The 24,100-nt window shown below is 38.9% G+C and overlaps 2 protein-coding genes across 3 annotated transcripts in view; one reads left to right on the forward strand and one right to left on the reverse strand.

Moving 5' to 3' along the window:
- Positions 1–122: 122 nt before the first annotated feature.
- dnase2 (deoxyribonuclease II, lysosomal) lies at positions 123–10,358 on the forward strand. Its single transcript, XM_084944317.1, has 7 exons — positions 123–477; positions 1,065–1,162; positions 1,355–1,526; positions 2,543–2,648; positions 3,646–3,810; positions 8,517–8,735; positions 8,888–10,358. The coding sequence occupies exons 2-7, from the start codon at positions 1,065–1,067 to the stop codon at positions 9,250–9,252; spliced, it is 1,125 nt and encodes a 374-aa protein (XP_084800443.1). The 5' UTR covers positions 123–477; the 3' UTR covers positions 9,253–10,358.
- A 116-nt stretch (positions 10,359–10,474) lies between these two features.
- Positions 10,475–24,100, reverse strand: part of rgl2 (ral guanine nucleotide dissociation stimulator-like 2) — a 32,342-nt gene continuing 18,716 nt past the window's right edge. For both annotated transcript variants that reach the window (XM_084944315.1, XM_084944316.1), the window contains 12 exons: positions 23,418–23,633; positions 22,128–22,231; positions 20,336–20,420; positions 17,182–17,241; positions 16,151–16,237; positions 16,029–16,061; positions 15,535–15,656; positions 15,321–15,407; positions 14,492–14,585; positions 14,116–14,340; positions 13,774–13,888; positions 10,475–12,608 (listed from right to left, as the gene is read on the reverse strand). In XM_084944315.1, the coding sequence (XP_084800441.1) occupies positions 12,427–12,608; positions 13,774–13,888; positions 14,116–14,340; positions 14,492–14,585; positions 15,321–15,407; positions 15,535–15,656; positions 16,029–16,061; positions 16,151–16,237; positions 17,182–17,241; positions 20,336–20,420; positions 22,128–22,231; positions 23,418–23,633 (1,410 nt within the window). In that variant the 3' untranslated portion in view covers positions 10,475–12,426. The remainder of the gene's footprint in view (positions 12,609–13,773; positions 13,889–14,115; positions 14,341–14,491; positions 14,586–15,320; positions 15,408–15,534; positions 15,657–16,028; positions 16,062–16,150; positions 16,238–17,181; positions 17,242–20,335; positions 20,421–22,127; positions 22,232–23,417; positions 23,634–24,100) is intronic.

The following is a 24,100-nucleotide window of genomic DNA, read 5'->3' on the forward strand; positions in this document are numbered from 1 at the left end:
TATTATATTATATTATATTATATTATATTATATTATGAAAGGTGTTTGTAATAGCCGCTTTTCAGGGTAGTACCGCCTACCAGTTGACGTCATCAACCACATGACTTCATGAAACTAGGACTTTTTGAGAAGGATAAGTTTCGAAGTTTTGGAGCACTTAAAACAGTCTTCACGCCTAAACCGTGAGAGCTATTTAGGATTAATTTGATTTTATTTCTTTAGTGCGATAATTTTCCTGTAGTGTAATGTCTGCCGTTGGTAGCGATCGCTCCGTTGTCTTTGTCATACGTCATTGTCTTCTCCCGGAGCTTTCGGCCGAGATCAAAACAAGCACGTACCAGTCCCTACTAGGAAACACTTGTAGGCTGGGATGTACTCGAAGAAGACGAAACTTGAGGTCACAGCCGATCTTCGTGCAGCAAAATAAAACAAGACTTTATTGAGAACATACGTGAGGGCAAACAGACAGAGCTAAAGGTATGTTGACTCAAACTTATACTGCACTTTTTCACTTTTCTATCGCAGTTATCTGTAACGATTCCAGCGACTGAGTGACTTATGCTTTGATTTATAGGATCAAACCATAAGTATTATTAGATTTAGCTGAAGATAAATATTAGTTAAATGTTTTCATATTAAAATCATTGTTTCTGTTTTTATACAGTATTTTTGTAGTCAGGAGCTTTAGTTTTTACGGTAATACTAAAAGTTTCTTTTCATTCATTTTCCAATAAGTCACAAGATGAGGTTATAACTTACCGGTGATATTATATAGCCACTAATGCATGGGTATGAAAAATATAAAAATAAATAAATAAATAAACCCTTCAGTGCTGGACATTTTTCTGCTTATACTTTAATATTTCTGCTCCAACAAAAAAGACTTTACACTGTTTTATTGGTACTTTTACTTGTGAATACTGAAACTCTTTACGAAGGAGTCATTATTGGTAAAAAGAAAAAATGATCTTCAACCAAATATTTTGAACGTGAACTCATCATTTAATTTCCTAACACATATACACATATTTAACTGTAGTTATATCTCTGTCTCTTGTTCTTAGATGCTTCTGTTCCTGTCCGTGCTGATCCTCTACGTGCCGTTAGAGGGCAGCAGCTCACCAATCAGTTGCTACAATGACCAAGGAGATGCTGTTGATTGGTAATTCACTGATAACAATTCCTGAGAAATCACGTACAAAAGTCCTCCTTATTTGTTTGTTTTAACCTAGATGTATTATTCTGATTAAACAGAAGCAATATTTTCAATAACAGTTTAGCATTTACAGACATGCACCGATATAAGCAGTTCTTACATGTACAGCCTTTCTGTCTGTGTCTCTGTTTGGTTTAGGTTCTATATATACAAACTTCCCAAAGAGCATGGGAGTAAGTCTCCTGAACAAGGTGAGATGTATTTGATTTTGGACCAAGGGGGTGAAGGATGGACTAAAGGGAAGGGGACAGTGAATGACACCACGAGCGCCCTGGGCAGGACGGTCGGACAGCTGTACACGCAGGGGAAGGTTTGTTTCCATCAGGTTTCTTTTTTCTGCTACAAATGTGGAACTGAGTACAAAATTTAAAAACTATAAGCTCAGTTTCATTTGGAAAAACGCCCACGTGAAAGCAAGTGTTCTTCAAAATGTGATTATCATATTCTTTTAGGTTCCTTATTACTAATTGATTTAGTATATTCACAATTAATGCTAAAAGGCAAAAAAAAAACTTCAGCTGTTTTAAGATGAGTGGACCTTCAGTTTATATTTGACCCCAAAAATGATGTCATGTTTTAGAAATACTGATTTGTCACAAGATAAAATGTAATATTCTCCTAAAACCATGTATAATAAAGTTGAGTTGAACTTCCAATTCTTACGACTCACAAAACTTAAAATACTTTTTTGTTTATCACAATAGCCAAAAGTGACAGACAGTGCTGGTGCATCGACTTCTGTTAACTGCAGTAACTCTTTGCTTTAACTACATGCAGAGCAGTTATGCTTACGTGCAGATTTTAGTCCTAGAAAACCACTGAGCTTAGGGTATTTAAATTTTTCCTGCTTCTTCTTTGTGACCCCAGTCACAAGACTTCTTGTTTCACCAACATGATATGCAATAATAAGCATTTTTTTCATAGGCATCTGCTATATCCGGTTGACATTGTTAGATCAGAGGAACAAACATATAATGAGAAGTGAAACTGCATCTGTTCATTCAGGTGATGTGTCTTTCTGGCCGGTGATTGTGCAACTAGGAGGCGGAAAAGGTCATTTACTAATTGAAAATTTGATAGATTCATCAAAACATGTCAGAGAGTTTGTGGATAAGATTCAGAATCAAAAATTACTGGATGCAACCGTCTGTGCGTAATTGTATTGGTTAACATCACCAAAAGTGATGGATGTCAGTGTGTGCCATTTTATTTATTTGTTTGTTTTCTTTTGAGGTGAAAACATTTGTTTCTACATTTTCTGTGATCGGTGAGTACACATGCATGAAGCTGCAGTTAAAAACCTTTTTGTTTTTGTTTTTTTTACAGAATACAGACATTGCATACATCCTTTACAATGACCAGAAGCCACACGAGGACTCGTCTGGTGACAGATGGGTTCATAACAGTGAGAGCAGTGGGGGTCACACGAAAGGTGAGCTCTCTGATTGTCCCAAGACTGCAGAAAGTTTCGAGCTCTGTTTTCCAAAATCTTGGAATAGTATGAAAAAAATGAGATGAGTAAGGGGGCACTACTCCACACCAAAATAAGCCAGTTGAGGTGTTCTGGGCATGTCCTAAGAGGAGGAGAATCTGGGGTAGGCCTGAGACTTGCTAGATAGATTATATCTCTTGTTTAGCTTGTGAACATGTTGGTAGTCCCCCTGGATAATGTGGTCAGGGAGAGAGACATCTGGGCATCTAAGCTTAGACTGGTCCATGACCATCAGCGTAACTTTGTGCTGAACATTGGGGGGGGGGTCAAGATCTCCGTCTAAATAAATAAATAAATCTGCGTAAATTCCCAGATGATTAAACATGCAACTATTTTGCTGGTAATACCTGAAACGAGTAAAGAAAATCAACAGCTTATTTATGCAAGATAATTCATAATTTTATTGGGGGGGGTTATTGGTTGGGCCTGATTATTGGGGGGGGGGGGGTCATAACCCCCCTATCCCCCCTGGAAATGATGCCCCTGTCCACGAAGAGCGAATGGATGGAAAAAGCCAAATTTTTTAAATCAACGTTAAATAAAAAAGCATAAAGACAACCTATCACATGTTCAAGCTCCTCTTTTTACTTACATGAAAAGTATACAGTATGTTCATTATAAATTTGATACTAGGAAGATTTAAAAATGCTGCAACAAGGGCAAAAAAAAGTCTGGCAAAGATTTGTTATAGTAATAAAAACATGTTGAAACATCTCATTATCAACCTCACGTTCTTCTTTCATCATTTATATGTTCTAATTCTACTTATTAAAAAAGAAGAGCAGATTAATGCGCATTACTTACATTTCCTCTGATGCGTAAAAACAAATGAGCATAGATAAATATATTTTGTTTTCACTTGAATGTCCACGTTAACCATCTTCAGGGAAAACGTTTGATGTATTTTTCTTACTATTTTAATATCTCTGCTCCTCAGGTGTTGTGCTGCTGGATAAAAATCAGGGTTTCTGGTTGGTCCACAGCACCCCTCATTTTCCTCCTGTTCAACAGGCAGGGGAGTATTATTACCCCAGCAGCGGGGAGAATAATGGGCAAAACTTCATCTGTGTTACATACCCGCTCGACCATTTCCAGACCATCGGTAAGACTGGAGCCATGCCATGTGGCCTCTTAGAGTTGATATAAAAATGCAGTTAACACTTAATGAGGATGTTTAAATGGATGATGGTATTAGATTGCAATCACAGTATGAGTGCTGGGAGGAGAAGGTCCAGACAGCTAATGATGATTCATATTCTGTTCCCTATCTGCAGTTATGTTGGTCTGACTAAATATGCTTTAATTAACAAGGAACTGAAGAGTTTCTTTTCAATCTCATATCTTTATTAGGGTAATATTTTTGCTTGGTAGTTAAAAGTCAAGCTGTTGTAGCCTGTGGTAGTATTTTGTGAGAGATTACGAATAAGAAGTTCATGTTTATGTAGTTTACTGTATCAGCCAAACATCTTAACCATGTTAACTGGGGCTCACAGAAGCTGTTGGATGTTCTGCCAACCAATTTCTAATATACTAAATAAAATAGAGATAAAAAGAGATTCCATTTCAGTTTACTGTAATCTCAGCTACGATGCAGCTGTTAAATAGAGTAAAATATGTATTTCCAAAGTTTTTGTAAGTTTCTTATAGTCCCAGTAGTCTGGCTTCTCTAAGTCACCCCCTTCCCTCCCACTATGGCTCAGGAGGTAGAATGGGCCGTCTACCAATCAGAAGGTCGAAGGATTGATTTCCCAGCTATTCCAGCTTACATGTCGAAGTAGCCTTGGACAAGATGCTACACCCCAAGTCACCCTATGCATCCACTGTGTGAATATTATACAAAGTGCTTAGGTATAGAAATATAGCTTATATGAATGTGTGTGTGATTTGGTGAAAGAGGCTTTTTGTAAAAAGCACTTTGAGTGCTCAGTTAGAACAGAAAAGCATTATACGAATACCAGTCCATTAACAAAATAAAAAAAAAGAAAAAGTAAAAAGACAACCACGCAAAGTGTTATGGTTTAATGCTATTTTATATTTGTCCACATAAAGGACGACCTACTCTATTCATCTCCAGCTCCACTTTTATTCTTGAACCCTACAAAAGTAGTTTTGCACGATTCACAGTTGAAAATAATCAGTATTTGTCTCATACTTTGACTTTAGTGAGATTTCTCAGTTTATCCTCCTTATGAGTTAAGCTCTCTTCCTCTTTCTTTTAAAACAACTTAGTTTGCTTGCTGTTTGGGCTTCTGTCCTCTCAGTGACAAAATCCAGGTAGTCAAGAATTTTAAAAAAGCCTGATTGACACTGAATCTTTATCGCAGTCTGAACTTGTTTTTTTTCACGTTTTATTCTCACAGAGCTTATTTGATTATTTGTTTTGTCATGTTTAATATGAACATCCTCACTGGAACACTGTCTGTTGGACTGAAAACAAGGGAAGTAAAAAGCAACCAGTCAATATCATCAAACACCGTAGCTCTTTCTAATTAAGTTCATTGATTAGTGATTGTGCATCTTTGTATATGAATGGTTTACTACTAGTGCACCATACCAGCACTTCTTACTTATCATATTAGAAATAGGAGATAATGCATCCCTGATGAAGAGGGAGAGATATATGCAATAAAAAATACATATATATAATAAGTAATTTATATATACCTAAGTTTTTTGACATGGTTAACAAAGTTACAAAATGAAAAGAAGAAGCAATATATTTAAGTAAATGGCAGTGCAATTTTTTCAAACTATAAAGCATATTTTCATTATTAGTCTTACATATAAGACAACTTTTATACTCTCTTTGTCACAATCCAGTTAACGGACTATGACAAAGAACAGGAGACAAGGTGAGCTGGTAACTTGGTAGACACAACTGATTTACAAAAGCACAGCTAAATTTAGACATGCTTGTCTGCGGGTCAGTCGTGTAGTGTAGACTATGTATGGATGAATGGCAGAGAAACCCAAGGATCACACTGAGATCACACCAGAGAGTGACTGCGGAAAGAAGGGAGCTTTTATAGGTGAACACACAGGTATAGCTCATGTTGCCATTTACTCCCCTGTCAGCTCTTACAGGACAAAGCAGAGCACAAACCAGAACAAAATGGAGACATCTAGTGCCGGGATGGCCGAGGGTCATCCATCACAAGATAGGTTAAGAAAGTCCTTCCCCAGGAATGTTTGAGCATACAGTACTTCTTTTTCTGTGTTGTGATGAATTTTTATCCTGTAATTTTGCCTCTTCTCTTAAACAGATCATGGTTGCTATTGTTTATTTAAAGAAAAAGACAAAAATCGGGCCTCCATCAACAGTTATATAGTAATGATCTTTTGTTTAAGATCACCTAAACAGTAAATGTCCATGTGGTGCTCAAAAATACTGCTGATTTATGCCGGTATATGTTACACACTAATAATGAGCACTTCTTAAGCACATTTAATCACTAATCTGTGTCAGTATCTACAATTATTATTATTATTCCCCGGAGAAGATGATTCAAGTATCGTCTGGTGCTTAATAATCGACTCAGGTATTGACACAACAAAAACAGCCTGAACTGAGATAATCAGCATAAACAGGTGTCATCACCATGTCACCCGGCTGCCTCTGCAGTTCCCTGGCAGACCCAGCAGTTGGCACAGTTGCTATGGCAGTGCCTGAGGTAATGTAATTAAACTGAGGTATGTAACCATAGAGATACTGGCCCTCACGCTCTAGCAGGGATTTGCTTTATCAGATTCTCGTCTCTCTAGCTGACATGCTGAGAGTGTCAGAGTGTTCAGTCTGCAGGGTTAAATAGCAGAAGGTGAGCACAGCCTCATCGTGTTTTTATTTTAAAGCACCTTGCAGCATTCATTTGCACATAAATTTGGAAAAATTGAGATTTCATACTACTGTCTATAATGTTTTTATTATGTTGTCAGAATTATTTTCCTGTTAATGCTTTAATTAAGCTACTTGTTTTTTATTCGAAGCGCTGCTTATGTTTCAGTTTGTGCTAAAACATTAAGTATTTAAGTCATTTATCAGTTGTCACAAACGTATTTTCTTCATTAAGCCAGGATGCCAATATCAGCTGGCATATGTGGGCAATTGGCCTCAAACCAGAGTATTAGGCAAATAAAAGTCTGTTCTGCAGCCTGTGCCAGATGAAGGTGTGTCAGGGGATTCATCGTGAGAGTCGTTTGAATGTCAAGACGTTTTAATTAAAACCAAAAATGTCATCCTCATGGTGACAGGACAAAAAGTCAGAGGATTACCAAACTCAGAAGAACTCATCATCTGAATGCTATTAATATTTCACCAGAAATGCATGAAAACAGCAGATAGTTGTGAAAGAATTTCAGTCCAGAGTAGTCGACCAATTGGTAGACATCGCCATTATGTAGCTTTTATGGGTAAAAATGATATTTTCAGCCTCGCTTATGCATGAATGTATATAAAGAGAATAGAATTGAAGTTTTTTTTCCAGTTTTTCACATGTTCTTCAGTGCTGCAGTATGCACTGCTTTGGTTTATATTTTGAAAGGAGAGAGCAAGATTTTATTTTCTGATTTACTTTTGTGTTGCTTTAATTTAAAATTCAGTTAAAAGTAAAGCCAGAGCAATACTTAAACTGGAGGCTGATGAAAAGAATTTTTAATAACAACCTGCTTAACTCTGCATGATGGCGGTTCTCTGCTACATGTGCCGCAGACAGTGCTGAGCATAAGCAATAATGTATAAATAACAACTAAGTGAAAGCTGCGATGCTCAACAAACTATGCAGTGACACAATTTCTAATTTACCCCAATAATCTTTATTCCTGCGTAATGTTCTGTGTGCACAACTAAAACAAACAAAATGTCTCAGTGTTTAAACTTAGACATTTTACTGTTTCATGAAAAATATTAGCTCATTTTGTTATGGGGGCCATAAAAGGCTGGAAAAGTAAGTGGAACTAAAAACAGCTTGTGGAACATGCTAGTGACATTATTGGGGTATAAAACGAGCATCTTAGAGAAGCAGAGGTTTGCCAATCTGTAAAAAAAGTACATCTACAAATTGTGGAACAATTTCAGAATATTGTTCCTCAAAGGAAAATTGCAAGTACTTTGGATAGCTCATCATCTACAAAACATAATATCATCGAACGATTCCAAGAATCTGTAGAAATTTGCGCAAGGAACAACAAAATCAGTATTGTGGGCCCCCAGGCAGCACTCCATTACAATCAGGCAAGAGTCTGTCATAGATATCACTGCACTGGCTTAACAACACTTCCAGAAATCATTGTCTGTGAATACATTTTATTGTGACATCTACAAAGATCCAGAAGCCCCTCCATTTTCTCACAGCTCATTTAAAATAGACTGAAACAAAGTGGAAAACTGTTCTCTGAAGAAGTCTCTCAAAAAGTGCTGCGACGGGTCTTCTCAGTTCCCGGGTGTTTGTTTGTTGTAACCTTGTTACAAGACCAGGGAATGCTACACAGTAATAAACACAGCCCTGTCTCAGCTCTGTTGGAATTGAAGTTGTATGTATTGGTCTGGTGTGACATAAACAGAGATCTGATTATGGTTTTAACTTGCTTTACGTCAGGCATCAAACAGGAAGAAACCTTAAAGTTATTCCTTAATTGTATGTACAGTTAGATTATACCTTAGTTATATGTTACTGTGCACAGTGTTCCAGTACAGGTCCGTCAAATGGCTTTGAACCAGTGTCACCAGTGCAGTGCTTTTTATTTGCTTTACTTAAAGGATGATGTTATTATAGGGTGTGGTTTGCTTTAAATCTAATTTCTTTTGCACCACAGGAGAACAGCTGGAGATCAATCAGCCTAATGTGTATGACTGCAGCATCCCAGAGTCCTTGGCATCCCAGGTGCCTTCGCTCGCTGCTCTTTGTGACAAAAGAAATCAGAAATATGAATTCTTTCCACATGCCAAACCTGTGTCCAATCGCAGCGTGACACTCACCTCAAAGGGTGGGACAAACTTCATCAGCTTTGCCAAAGGAGCCTCTTTTGACAACGGTACAACTTAATCGAAATGATGTCTTTTCTAAGCCTAACCCTTTTCTTTCTTTGTGACCCTGAATATTTTTAGAGCTTTCGTACAGTTTACTTGCAATAAAAAATGTAAAAAAAAAAAAACACCCTCATCCATCTTGTGTCCCCTTCATCAGATCTGTATCATGCGTGGGTGGCCCCAACCCTCCAGTCAGACCTCTTGGTCCAGTTCTGGATTCGCTCCACGGGCATCCTTCCTTCCGACTGCTCGGATGACTGGAAGGTCCTGAACATCAAGCTCCTCAACCCTGGGCAGACGTTCTCCTTCAAGACCAGCCAGGACCACTCCAAATGGGCGGTGAGCCCCAGTGAGACTGGGGCTGGTGGAGGCTGGGTGTGTGTCGGGGACATAAACCGAGATGAGGCTGAGGAGAAGCGAGGTGGAGGCGCAGTGTGTCATCGTGATCCGGTGGTGTGGAAGGCTTACCGAACAGCGGCCTTGGACTGTGAGGACTGTCAAGGAAAAACAGTCCAGTGCTGAGAGTCTGGAGGAGCCAGATGTGTCAACTTGGACATGATGAGTCATGAGGGTGAAAAAATATAACGCGAACAGGGTTTTATGTGGATTTATTTGTTACAGATTTCTGTTCACATCTAGTGAAATCTATGTGAAATATTTAGCCTTTAACATTTAGACAATTTCAGTTTTTTAGTTTAAACACATTCCTGCCAGAAGTTTTACACTAATCTAGTGATCAGTAGATGACAGTAAGATGCCAATAAACAGCAATGTAATATTTCAATCAGTCCATAGAGTCTCATCTTCAAATAATTACTATTTAACAGTAAATAGTAATGACTTTCAAGTATGTGCAGGTGTTATTGTTTATTTCAGATTTGATTCGTAGTGACCAAAAAACCAAACATCTGCATCTAATTGAGGTGTAACTAGAAGTCGTGGCATTACACATTAAAGCCAGTCATCACTCGCACCTGCTAGAGAAGTAGACATATAATTCAAATGAAATGATCGACTCGTCCAACTTTAGCTAAAATATAAAATTTCCATCAGCCACAGACACTCATTGGGAACATTTTACTTGTTCCTCTGTTAAGTATGATTTCATGTGGTTATCAAGGGTTATTGAGTTGTTCTCTTTATAATTTTAGATTTTCTGGAGTTGGAGAAGAAGCTGGAATAGTTATGAGTAATATGTTCATTTTGTAAAAGACAAAAACCAAAAGTGGCACTTTAGTGGTTCAAGCATCTTTATAACCACTGGGTACTGTTTTCAGAGAAACTGAAGAGACACTGGTGCGAACGGGATGAGTGCCGTTTCACTGACTGACATTTTCTGCTTTTAAACATTAGCTCGTTTATTCTCAGGGAGAATTCCAAACCTGCTGGTTAATTCATTTTAATCAAATGTGGGAATGATTGTGCTTAATAACAATCTGTCACTGATGATAAATTACAGACATTTGAATCGTTAACCAGGCTTGTATGAGTGTGTATGCATCTCCAGCATGTGCTTTAGATTTGATACTTTTCCACATATATACATTAATTCTGACCCTGACTGTGCTTGAAGATTGTCTTGTCACTGGTTGTCTTGAATTTGAATAAAGATACGAAGAAAAAGATGTATTTTTAGTCACTGATCCGCATCCTCTTTCCTTTGTTTACCCCTCACAAGAAAAACAGAAATGCCATGTTTTTGACAAGTAGCAACAACTTTAATTGTTTTTTTTGGGATACTCAGCAGCATGAAAAATATCTCAGTACTGAACATCAGTCAAAAACAATTAAAATTCATATAAAAGTAAATTTGTTACCACAAAAATAGGACATACTGTATGTAGTGCATAAATAGCTTTGATGTGGAACTACACAGCACTGGAGTTGTCTGCAGTTCCTCCACGTGGACTGTATACATTCTAATGCAAACATGAGAAAGTGAGCACCCAGAAGAGAAAGGCACTAAAACAATCTGTAGCATGGGATCATGCTTGCACGTCTTTTTTTTAATACCCACAATCCTCTCCCTGGCCCCTCAATGCTCGTGCCTCGGCCGGTAAAAGGAGCCTCACCAGCACTGACCCGGGACGACCAGAGGTCACAAGATTTGTTTCAAAGAGACATACACTGAAGTTAAGATGTTCACTGAAGCCACGACGCTGGAACTGAGGCTTTGCGGTCTGTGTAAACTGCAGTGAAGATGGACTCCTGCTGAGCTACTGGAAAATCTGCATAAATTAAGTTTAGCTTATGCTCTGTTGAAAATATCAGACCTGAAAAACCTTAAACTTAGCAATGGCAGTGCTTTTCTCTTACTTATGTTCCTTTCTAGTAACAAATTGAAGCAAAGCTGTATGTTTTAAAAGTGCTTAAAGTTCAAAGCTGCAATAATCAGTTTTCATCCACGAGGTTTAAGAGGCTGAGTGATGTTTGATCACCCTGTAACGTAGCAACACAGCCGCGTACATTCACGTGCAGCTGAGGGAGGATGACACTGTAAAAATTTCTTTGCAAATACATTTTGTCCACTTGGTTTAATTAGTCCTTATCAGCCTTCCTTGAGGTTTACTTTGGTCTCCAGTAGCTCCTGAGAAAATTATGTGGCTCTCTGACTTCACCTCTAACAATTGCATGAGTATTCAAGTCAGGTAAAAAAAAAAAAAGACCAATCAGAGCTGCTTTTGTAATATCTGTTGGTGACAGCTGCAACAAGGTGGTATTTCTGAGCGTAAAACCAAAACAATGAGCTAAAAGAGCCTTAAAACTGAGCAGAGCTTCAGAACTGATAATAAACTGACCGCAGTTCATTACAACAGTTTACAACAGAGTTTCAGTGTTATTCTAAAATCCTGATTATTGCTGCTTTAAGTTTATGGAGAAATGAGTAAAAGCTGAAATAGCTGTACTTGTCTGTGGACATGTCAGCCTGTTTCTTGCAGTTATTTTAAGGATTTTTTCCTTGTTGAAACAGTTACTTGTCACGCGAGGACCTGTCACACAATGCTGAGATCACACAGACATACAAAATATATAAATATATACAAATCATATATGTCTCATTTGAAAAGCTCCAGTGTTTTGCTACAATGATGCACTTGCACTGTCTTGATTCCGATTCAGATCTCATTAAATCTCATTTCCCCCCAAAAAAACACACTTCAAGTCCTTCAACAGCATCTTGGGTAATCACAGAAGCGCATTCCAACCAATCAAATCTTTTTTACATTCGGAAATGTCAGTCACAGATGAGGCACAAGACAACAAGGGATTTCTTGGTGTTTTGTAGCAATTAAAGCAACTCTTTCTTTCTGTGAGTTGTAATGATAAAAAGCATCAAGTGCTACCTGACAGGGACTTGAGAACCAGTACCAAAGGTACACTTAAAGGCTTTCACTGCTCGTCCTCGGGATGTAAATTAGCGTGCTTGGAAAAGTGCAAATAGCTCTGTTGAACACAGCAGCTGGAGTTCTGAAATATCTGCCACACCTTCCTGCAAGGAGATGTTGACTGAAACACAAGCAGAGTTCTTCTTGGTGTTTTGGTGAGCTTGGCAGGAGCACAGGAGAAAGGCATGTGTAGGTTTTGTGTTGGACAGAGAAGGCCACATTTACTGTCCGTGAGAGCTCACTCTGCATTCACATTGGGAGACCATCAGAGAACTCCACCTCGGTAGACAAAGCAGACAAAAATCTGATGTCAAAAAAGATTCCTGACCAGTCTCCTTCCCTTGGCCTTGATTCGAGGAAAAGTGGCGCTCGTCTCTGTGCTGATCGGATGCGAGCCAAACGGGGAGTTCCCGTCTTTCCTTCTTAGCAGGAAATCAACACTAGATGACGTCATGGCGTAAAAGACATTTCCTGTAGCAGGGATGACCAGTTCTGTTTTAAGAGAAGAGAAAGGAATAAAGACATGACATGTGAAGGCTGCTGCGCTCTAATGAGATTCATTTGCAGTGTTTAATGGATTTGCTCAAGAGAGATTTGACCTCAGCTGAGATCAATCAGCTGCAAAATGTGCTATTCTAATAACAGATATTAATGATAAAAAGTGCAATCATGAAGCACATCCTGTCTCTGGCAACAGTCCAGAGACCACATAGGAGTTTGCAGTGAAGCATCACAAGCACGATCAGAATCATGCTTATGGGGTGTTGCTTTTTATTTTTACATTTGAATGCCTGTGGCTGTAAATTTTGCAGGACTGCCCAGGCTGACTGTTATGATATCACCAGCTGTCTGAGGGAGAATATTCAGCAGACTTCCTTTGTCCTCTGTCCAGAAATGAAATTAAAATTAAACGGTTGCCATTTTGACACACTGAAGGACATCTTGTGGTCATTGCAGAGGCACAAGTGAAAAGAGAGAGAAGGGGGGGAAATCTCAATAAAGCAGCAATGCTGAATGTGGTCCAGTAAGAAAATGATCCTCAAGGATCCAAATTTAATTGAGGTTCCAGGTTGTACAGAAAGTATTGCACATGTGTAATATAGATTAAAGATTAAAATATAGATTTTGATGTCTGTCTAGCTGTTCTGAGATCATTAAAGCAGCTGATTGCAACTGTCCTAGTTAATGTACAAAGGAGGAAGCTCAGCTTTGCATTGGCAGTTCAAACATTCAGGTTTATGTTCTCTTAAAGTTCCTACATTATTAATTGGATTTTCATAATGATTTTAAATAATTATTTGATTGCACATATTTCTCATACTGTCTGTCCCAATATGTGCAAAAAGCACTTGCTTTACAAAGATCTGCATAATCAAAATGCCCAACCTTACAAATATCAGATGAAACTCCCTCAAAAGTTAATAACCTCCTGACAAAGGTAATGATTTTGTACATGTGTCAAACTAGACTAAAAAACAAAAACAAAACAACAACATTTTTTTTAACTGTGGCACTGATGGGTTAGTCAAAAGAAAAAAATGAAGTCTTTGTCTCCTCTGAAAAGAGAAACCACTTTGACAAAACTGGTCATATTAGTAATTCCAGTAGATGACTTTTTTAAACATTGTGTCTGTCGAATCGATTAGTTTTTTTTTACCTTTTCCTTCAGGCAGAAGCTGTATCAGCTCATATCTGGATGCCTGTTTGGGGTCTTGATTGTGCTTTTCTAAGGCAGAGCTGATCACAGTGGGAGTCTTGTCATTGCTCGTAACCTGAGGCGACAAAGGACAATAACAGTGAAAACAGGACAGCCTGATTTGCACTAATAATAACCTGGGTCCGTTGTATCCTGAGGATCTGACTCTGATTACTATGATTATGGGGTCCTTGCAGATAGGAGGAGAAGCTGTAAGTGCAAATTGTCACTGATAATTAATGACAAAGGCTTCTGTGCTGATTCTGCTGATTTTAATTGGAGACAAATGGTTTGGATTCGTACCAGTATACTCCGATACAGGTTTCCATCCTCCAGGTCCATCCGTATCCTGATGATCCGCATGTCTGCCCCTGACCCTTGGATGTTACCAGGGGGATTGTTGCCACAGGAGGCTGATCGACGGTGTGATTTTGTAGGAGTGGTTGGAGTCAGCGTGGCAGGGTTGGATTCATTTGTAGGAGGGGACGTGTCAACATCCAGACAGGACACCGACGGAGATCTCATATGCTGCAGTAGAACAGTAATCATGAAAATAATGACTGAGTGGAATCGGAAACTAATCTGTATATTTAAACATGCAAAGCAGTCCAGCCTGCCTACTGTGAAATGACATAATATAAACAGAAACCTGACTGATGACTGTTGTTGAGTGACTTACCTTTGTGAGCTTTGAAAGCAGGTTATTGACGGGTGAGTGAAAGTCAAAGAAGCTGTCACTGTCACCAGCCAGGCTGGTTCGGGAGGTGCTTAGACTGGAAATGCATGAAAACACACAACACAGCAATCTGAGAAACTTGTCAGGGAAACTGGTTTATTTGTTACAAATTTGCAATAAAGTTTTTACACTAAAGTTAAACTTTAGTTAAACAGTTAAAATCTAAATTTTAAGCAGCACAGGCTTAAAGGCTCAAATTTGTTTCTATGAAAATTATTAAAAAACTTAAACCTATGAAGAAACAACCACCGTGACCTTAGGTCCAAAGAGATATTAGCTTAAGTTGAAATAGGTCTGTACTTTTATTTAGTACCAGCTTATTCCACAAGATGGTGGAGTGAGTTCATGCAACATTAATTTAACCAGATTAGTCATTAAATTATTATTTAGAATGACGGCCTGATAAAACATAAATCTTCTTGAGGAAATGAAGGCAGGACTAAAAAGAAATATTAAAAATTTAACATGAGCACTTTTTTAATGGCTAAAATCCTGCCCTCCAGTGGTAAAAGTGGATAATTACAAAAAGTATCATAAAACCTAAAAAATATCTGTAACCAATCCAGGGCTCTGGTTTGTTGCCCATGTAGTGAGAAATATTTTTTAAAGCTTCTTTACTGCAGTGGTCACCAACTGACGAGTTGAGAAGCCAAAATCCGCTTCCCATTAAAATTCTATATCCTAAACTGTATATGTGGTATTGCATATATATACTTATATTTAGTGTTATGTGTATATTTATGAATGAGTCAGTGAGCTCTGCTTAGCTTACTCTGGACACTGTGTGATAACGACAGCTGGGGCATGACCGCGAGGGCTCGGGTCGCCAGGTGCTTCGATTTCATTGGACAGCCTATAACTGAAAAATGAAGGATAACTTTCTCATTCTTCATCCATCAACACGTGCTACAGCAGCTGTCTTTAAAATAATGAATTCATTCAAGGCAGTTTTTGGTTGTCTCGACTGTAACCAAATGGATACACACCTTTCCTCTTCCCTCAGAGTAGGCACGCTGTTATACCACTGCACGAAGGCCTCGTCAGCAGTGAAAACACAGTTTTTGCAGGAAGATTGCAGGAGCCGGATTTGAGCTAAAACCTCAAATTCCTGTTAACAAAGAGCCATATCACCACAAAGTTTCACAACAAAACAAACCCCAACCCGTGTTAGCTGTTCTCTTATTACTGTGCCAGTTTTTTCATCTGTATCAGAAGCACCTCTCAGCACCCTACACTTAATCATTTCCTCCCTCAGATATTATGTTACTGCTCCCTCTTACACACTCTTTTCTTACTTACACTAGCAGCTTATGTTAATGCTGCAAAAAGTGGAGCTTACTCTGTTCAAAACTGCTTAGTATCAGGGCATCAGCTTAACGCAACCAAATGCAGAATGTCTCTTATCATAAGCATTAAAACAGATCACGTATTCAACTTTGAACCTTTTATCTCTCAAACTGATGTGTATTGCAGCACTTACTCTTCTCCTTTTGTCAAAGTTGATGTAGCCATTCTGCAAAGGAGTGACAGAATCTGTTATGTCAGCTCAAGAATTGTAAAATAAAAAGTCCAGGGGACATGACAGAGATGAAATCAACTTACATCCAGCCTGTCTTTGACTGCCGTGTCCAGCATGGTGAGGTCTGTGAGGAAGATGCCCAGGTAGGGCACGGTGCCCTGCGCGTTGGACTGTGTGAGAAATAAAAGAAAGGGTTTCATCAGTTTCCTCAGAGGTTTCTACTCACAATGTAAAGAGCCCACACAGCGAGGGATTTCAGAGCTGCCGCCTGCAGCTATTTTTCAAACGGTGGCTTGGGATTTAGCTCATCACACACATACACAAAGACAACAGCTCGCTGTTCCACTTTGCTGCTGCATGCTGGTCAATCGCCCTCACAACCCTCTATTAAACCAATGAAACACCCCCCGCTCAACAGTGTTAGTGTCTGAATGCAGAGTTTAACTTGTGTTAACCAATATGTTAAGCTATCAGGAAAGTACTTTTAACTCCCCCCAAAAAACATTGCCTACTCGCACATTAGTGACATGCTGAAACCACGCTCTGCAGTACATACGCGTGCAATAAGACAGCGCTCGTGTCATTCTGTAAGCCCTCAAACTTCATCTAAAACGGTGTCTCTGTCTTTTATAATGCTCATGACACGGTTGCAGGGTCTTACATCATTTCACATTTTTCCAAGGTCTACTATAAAGGACGGTGGGGGTGTACAACCCCTCAGGCTAAAATGTTTGGTATGTACCCCAGATGTGCGCTGTAAAGTTAGTGAAAATTGTTGTCTTTTATGTGCATGCAGATCTGAGGTTTTGCCTCTGCAGAAGACCATAAGGTCATTTTAAAGGACTCCTCTGCTGCTGCAGCTATGTGGAAAGTCTTGATGATGTAATCCCAAATTTATTTGACACTCCACTGAGGGTTATTTAAGTCAAACTGTGGACGAAAGCTAAAAGCGGCACACTTGAGGCATTTAAGTAGAGTCCCCCTACAATCTCTTTTTAAAGGTTGTTAAGGGGGTTCATTATCACACAAACAACCCAACCTGTTTTTAACCAAGTATTCTTCCACTGTCAGATGTTTAATCTCCACAACAAGTTTTGACAGTATTTCCAGTTACCTTGTTAAGGTATCTGTTGTTGAGCCTGTTGTCCAGGTTGGCAAACTTTGACGTGCCCTCCTGCAAGAGAAAAAAACCAGAGGGAAATCCCGAGTTTCAACCTGGATTAGTAGAACGTAATCAATTCTCCTCCTCTACTTTCAGAACAACAAAAATGCTTACAGTGACAACTGTATTGTACTGTATTGCATTTGGTCAACAATAAAAGTACGTGTTACACCCAAAAAGATGGAAATGCCAGCAGAGGCCACTGGTGTCTGCCATTAGAGGGACACCAAACTAGCACTTATTTGCACTTACATTTGCTTAAAACTGAACACAAAATAAAAGTTCTTGATTTTGAGAGCTGACATAATTTGTATTTGTGAGTTTGTCAGAGACGTTTTTGCTGACAAAAGGCTGAAAATGCAAAACAGTGAACTTGAAGATGATAAAACTCCCCGAGGTCAGGCCTTAGACATGCCATACATTGTTAAAATAGATGTTATCTAACTTGGTTTATAATGTACAACAAATTGTATATTATTAACATTATTAGATATTAATTGTATAAAAAATTATGGACTTTGGAAGAAAGATATTACACTGAGACAGTACAACAAATCTAATAGTGGGTTATTTAAATAAAAAAGGTAAATTTACAAAGAAAAAAGAGATTTTATCTGATATTAATTTAATAAATGTTCATTTTTTGTAAAGGAATTCTAATGAACCCCATTCCATCACAAATGCTTCTGGCTGCTGTGTAATATATGCCTGTGTTAGCCAACCTAATTACATTATAATTTCCAATCTGATGCAATAAAGAAATCCCTGAATCACCACACAATTAGACGCATCTGGGGTTTCAAGGGATGCTGCTGCAGCCTGGGCCTTGTTGGAAGAAAAAAAACATACTGGTGTTGATGAGCTGATCAGGTTTTAGTGTCAGGTAATGTTAGCTTGTGGTATTTCTTTTTCACTGCCAGCCTCTACAATGAGACAAAGTTGATCCAACCTTTTAAAATCAAGCAATGCGGTTGGTCTTAATTAAAATATGCAGGTTTAATTGTGGAATTTCTAAAGATTTTTTTCTGGAATAATTCCTCTACCATGGTAGAATGTTTTGTAATGTACTTTTTCCATTTCCACCAACATTTATAGGTATATCCAATGTTTATCTGTGAAAATGTCTCACAGACTTTTATTTACCACTAAATTAGATACTGTAAAACCTAATTCTGTCATGATTAATTTTCAGGTAACCTAAGCACACATTAAAATCCTTTTCACGACATTAATAAGAAAGTTAGAAGCGTTCAGTCAAAAGATCTGTCATGAAAACTTAGCATCAGGGAAGAGAAACAGTCAAAACTTGCCATAAACATCATAATAAAGCGGTATTACTGTCAAATGTTTCTGTGACAGTTTTGTGAATAATTTATTTCTCCTAACGTTCAGTTTAGTCTTTTATTAGACTGAATCATTCATCTTACGCCCTGCCTGCTGGTTGTAGTCATTTTTAGACAAGCTGTGAGATGAAGAGGAGCAAGTTACTGTGAGGGAGGGAAAAAAATCAAAGGGCAACAGAAGGCAGTGGTGTTTTTCTGACATCAAAGCTCAGAGTGAAGCTTTAGAAATGAAAGAAAATGTTTGGATGAATTCCTTTGGGGGTATCATGGGTAAAATCAGAGCTAATGCAAAGCCACTGATGCTCGCGCGGCACCATTATAGAAAATCAAAACATTGCTAATTCTGCCAATTTCCCAAACTCGCTGACACGGCGCAAACTAAATATAATGCATCTTCAAATGGGTGTTTCACAGTGAAAACGCTGACAGAATAAGGGCACTTGTACTAATGAAGATTACACTGTTTTCTGGCCTGCATAGCAGTCATCTTTCTCCGTGGATGGTTAGGCTCTGGTTTAGTCTGTGCAAATATGAATTTAATAAATGTGATGACAGATGACAGTCACATTAATAAATGTCTCATACCACCAGCATGTGAAATAGCAAAGTGACCACATGGTTTTACAGAGCTGCTGTTTGAGCATTAACAGACATCAGTGCAGTCGGTGCATGCTGTGTTTAGCAAAGACTGTATATAAAGGATGGACTGAAAACAAAGCCAACTGAGAACCTGCATTATTTTAATGGCCAACGGAGGGCAACTCCTCTCTTTGCAAAAAGAAATGATCATTTATCATATCTCAATATAACAAGAAACTACTGTGTGAGCGTACATGGTCCTTGGATGGCCTTGGAAGCTTGGACATTTTGACAGGTGACCCAACACCCGTTAAAGTGTCCAGATACATCCTGCAGCCAGCCTGTGTCTGCTAGGTCTCTCAACTAGAGTCACTGAGCTACACCTCCCTGCTGAGTTTGCGCTGAGGGTGCCTTTTAAAGCTTTTAATGGATTATCAGAAACATCCTATTTCATTCTTATGTTAGAAAAAAAAGAACATTACATACTGGGAGAGTACTACCCAAATGAATTAGCTCATACGTAATATAGCAGATTTAAAAAATGTGATGATATCGAGTAAAGTCCCCAAACAGGCTCTGTTATATAAGCCTAATGCATCATGACTTCATGCACCTACAGCATACTTTCAAAATCAATGTTTTTGGAGTGATAAAGGAATAGGGAAAAGAGTCCTTGGAAGTTGTTTTTTTTAGCAAGACAGTACAAAGATAAGACATAAAAGCCTCTAACGGTAGCCAAGAGCAGCACAGGTCTGAGTAAAAATAGCCCTGAAACGAGTCCAAGTCGTTACAAAAGAGTTGCTGAAATCTGACTCTAAACCAAGACCGCTCCAACACAACAGCCCCGTCACTGAGAGCTCAAAGCGGCAGCTTTCCAGCATAAGATGCTGCTTCCAGCTAGTTTCATCATTAATCAACGCGTACAGTGAAATGACAAGATGTCTAGAACACACGCCATCCGTGTTTGATGATTTCACTTTTTACTTGCTGGTTTCGTGATGTGTCGTGACCCAAGTAGAAAGCAGCCTCAGTGTGCCATAAATAAAATATCAAATTTCTCACTGAACCTGCTTTCTTCGCACAGTATAATGTAACTGATGTCATCATTTGATCCTGTTTTTACCTCAGCCAACTTTGAAGACATACAGTCCACTATCATTACACCCTTAATCCCTGCCACTTACCTCCTTCAGGAGTTCTCTGGTCTGTGAATAGTTGTCCTTGTCTGAGAAGATTTCTGACAGTTCCTCATATTTCCTCAACGCCTCTCTGTAAAGTAACCAGATCAGTAAGATAAAGACTGATTTGTAGTCTTATATTATTCAGTCTACTAAAATATAATGAAGATCATTTGTGCACGCTTGAGCTTGAATGACATTAGCCAGGCACAGATTTACTGTTACTGTATTGCATGATATCCCATATGAGATAATATGAAAGGTTTTTTTAAAAAGACAATATCACAGAAAGAGACACCTGAGGTAATTTAGAAATGGAGTTAACATCTAGTTTGAACAGCAGGCAGTTACATCCCAGAAAACTAAGAACAACTGATGCTATAAAATAATATTAAAACAGCGATGGTGCAGTGCGTGCAATAAGAAGTTATATCTGGATCATTAGGGGGTCCATTGTCCCTCTTGGGGCGACACTCCCATAGGGCTTAAATCTGGGACTCGGATGAGAGGTGAAATGTCTTCAAGCAACTTAAAGAAGTCCAGACGCTTTCCTTTCCAAGTTCCTTAACCTTCTCTAAATATGGTTGTTTTTGTAGTATGTAAATAAATTATATAAAATTATATATTTTGTAGTCTTTGCCTGTTTTTTCAATGAATAAGAATTCTTACAAAAAATGCTCTAAAGCAAAGAGCTTTAATTATTTAGCAAAGTAACACATCAGCCGTCCGTTTGATTCCAACTCCTAAACCAGTTTCCCACCTGCACTGCAGGCCTGAACGTTTCTCAGCAGTACCTGATCTGACTCAGCTGACTCAGACATTCAACAGTTTAACCTGCCTGGTCCCTGTGAGCATGTGGGAGTCTTTGTCTCCTCCAGCTCGGCATTATTCCTATCCAAAGCCAAACTGATTTTCAAGAGGGGCATGTCTAATTATCGAGAATGTGAAACACCTTTGTTTCTCTCAGGTTCAAGAAACTGCAGCCTGATACCTGAGACAGCACTGGTGCCATTCCTCGATTACCATAAAGAGCCTTGTTTACCCATACTAATTCAGTATTGTCTACTGCACTGTACATCAGAAAGTACTTAAAACTGGTGATACTGTTTTAAGTATTACAATCCAGATGTATGTCCGACTTTAAGATTTAGTGCACAAAACAGACAAAAATAGTTTGAATGTATACTTATCCAATTATTTTTTATTTTCTATTATTAATGAAAAAGATAATAAAAATGAAAGAATGCACAATATTCCTTTCTTATTTTGCACTTCACACCCCTAATATAAGATGTATAAGCATGATTTATATATTCTGATATTTATAAAACCATTTATGGAGAGGTGGTTCAGCATCTGACAGGGATGCCTTCTGGATGCCTTCTGGTGTTTTGAGTAAGTTCAGCTGGGAGGAGACCTCAGGGTAGACCCAGGACATGAAGGAGAGATTACATTCTTGGGAATGCCTCTGTGTCCACCCAGAGGAGATGGAAGAAGAGGTTGGAGAGAGGGAGGTCTGAGTATCTCAACTTAGACTACAGCCCACTGTAACCCAGACCCAGACAGAAAATGGATGGTTGGATGGATGGATGGATATACTTAAATAAACTAATATTTGAGACCAGCTGTTCATGCTGCTGCTACAATACTTAACATGAACCTGTTTAGAATGATCACCATGGCCTTTAAATGCCCTTGTTTCAAGCTGTAATCCTGCACTTTTCCTCTCTTAGATTGTTTTCCACATATTTGATTATAAAGCCTCTGCACTAAAACAGAGAGTACTGCAGCCTCAGACCTGTCGGTGTCCTGCCACGTCTTCCTCAGCCGGTGGATGGGGTTACTCTTGAGGGCAGACACAATAGCGTACAGCGAGGAGAAGTTCTTCCTGGCTCGACACGCCTGTTGAAAGAACGTACAAAGACAAATACCACCGTTTGCATCTCATAGTATAGTGTAACTGAGAACACCTGTGGATGTGGGTCTGCCGAGTATTGAGTTACGCTGTCACCTTGATGTGCTGAATAATGGATGCTGCTAAAGGGGTTTGTCTCATAACAAACATAGGGTGAGACCGGAACGCCAGGTTTCCAGCAAACCAGAGGAAAAAAATGGAGAATTAAAGCTGGAGGCCATAGCAGACAGGGACACGATATGTTTTGTGCTTGTGTGTGTTCGAGCAGAGCTTGTCATTGCTGCAGGCAATTTAATATTTTAAAGAAGCTGAGTGATCTGCACGGTAACTCTAACACTGCTGCAGATTTCACTTAATCCACATTTTCTCTTTCACAGTAAGCAGATGCAAACGTTTCCCATTGCCCAGAGGTCGTACATCACATCGTTTCACTCAGCGCTGGTGTTACTGGAAGAGCTCATTTCCTACCCTATTTGCTCCTCGTGTACAGAAACATACACCAGGAGCACTTAACACTTACATGCAGTCAAAAAAATGCTGGTTTTGAAAAATATCTCATTTGATCTTGAGGTAAACATATATTTTTGTTTGGAGTTGCTGGAATACGGAAAATGGAAAACAGAAAAGAACATTTCTTTGGCTGTGTAATGGTTTTGCACCGTTTCTCAAATATCCTGTTCATATCAGTGAAACACAGCTTAAAAAACACCCAAAAAACAACTTATGGGTTCGATTTTCTGGGTTTGCTTTCTAATTCATTTATCTGTGAGGGGAATTTACCCTCAAAAACAATATTAACTCTGCATTGCATTCTCAAAAAAATGCACCAGAGTATTTTTTGTTATTTGTTCCTCGTTGATGGAGAGAAGACTGTGACATAACGTGTGGTGCTCACAGCTATGGATTAATATAAAAGTATAACCAGAATCCTAGCAACTGTGACTTTGCCATGATTTGTGCAGAGTCAGAGCTGAGCATACGATTACAGTTAGAGGATTACTGGGGGATTTAAAGCAGGCTTGAGGTTTTTGGATGCCTTGAAACTCCAAGTAGAATACAGTTAATAATTTAATTTCACAGAGACCTCAATTTCTTATTGAGGCTTATTGAGATTGATACAACATATGTGTTTGTTGCATTGAATTTTATATATTGTGACTTCATTCTACTGACCTCTGCCACACTGATCCATTTCTCCAGCAGTCGGGCTCTCTGCTGGCTCCGCAGTTTTGTCGGCCAGAGGCAGGATGCTAAAACAGCATTGGCCAACTTGTTGAACTGACGCACAGTGGCACGGACTGACCAACAAACTCCTTCCCTCCCCTTCTTGTCCCTCTGAGACCACAACGATCCGAGGCAGTGGTATGGGACCAGACGGACAAAAAGCTCCTGAAAGACGTGAGAATTACACCTATAACTAAGATCTGTAAAAACTGCTTACAAATCATTGATTAAACAACATAAACTGAACTCAGAGGTCATCCTATTTAAATTTCCTTATGAAAACATTTGAGATTCTGAGAGTGGGACACTTCTCTTTCTCTTACTTCTGCCTATTTTAATCAAACTGCTGTTTCGACAACAGTAACAAAGTGAAAAAGTATCAATACAAAAAACAGGATTAAGACAATAAAAAGCAGATTGAACTCAAACTGAAAGCACACGATTAGTAAATGTTTGAAACGATCACATAAGTTTCAAACATTTACGATCACAGAAGTCTCCAGGGACTTAAGGGGCGATCGTGGCTCAAGAGTTGGGAGTTCGCCTTGTAATCGGAAGGTTGCCGGTTTGAGCCCCAGCTCGGACAGTCTTGGTCGTTGTGTCCTTGGGCAAGACACTTCACCTACCGCCTA

This window comes from Perissodus microlepis, chromosome 11 (assembly GCF_051167445.1).
Source record: "Perissodus microlepis isolate ML-2025 ecotype Zambia chromosome 11, ASM5116744v1, whole genome shotgun sequence".
In the NCBI taxonomy this organism is placed as follows: Eukaryota; Metazoa; Chordata; class Actinopteri; order Cichliformes; family Cichlidae; genus Perissodus; species Perissodus microlepis.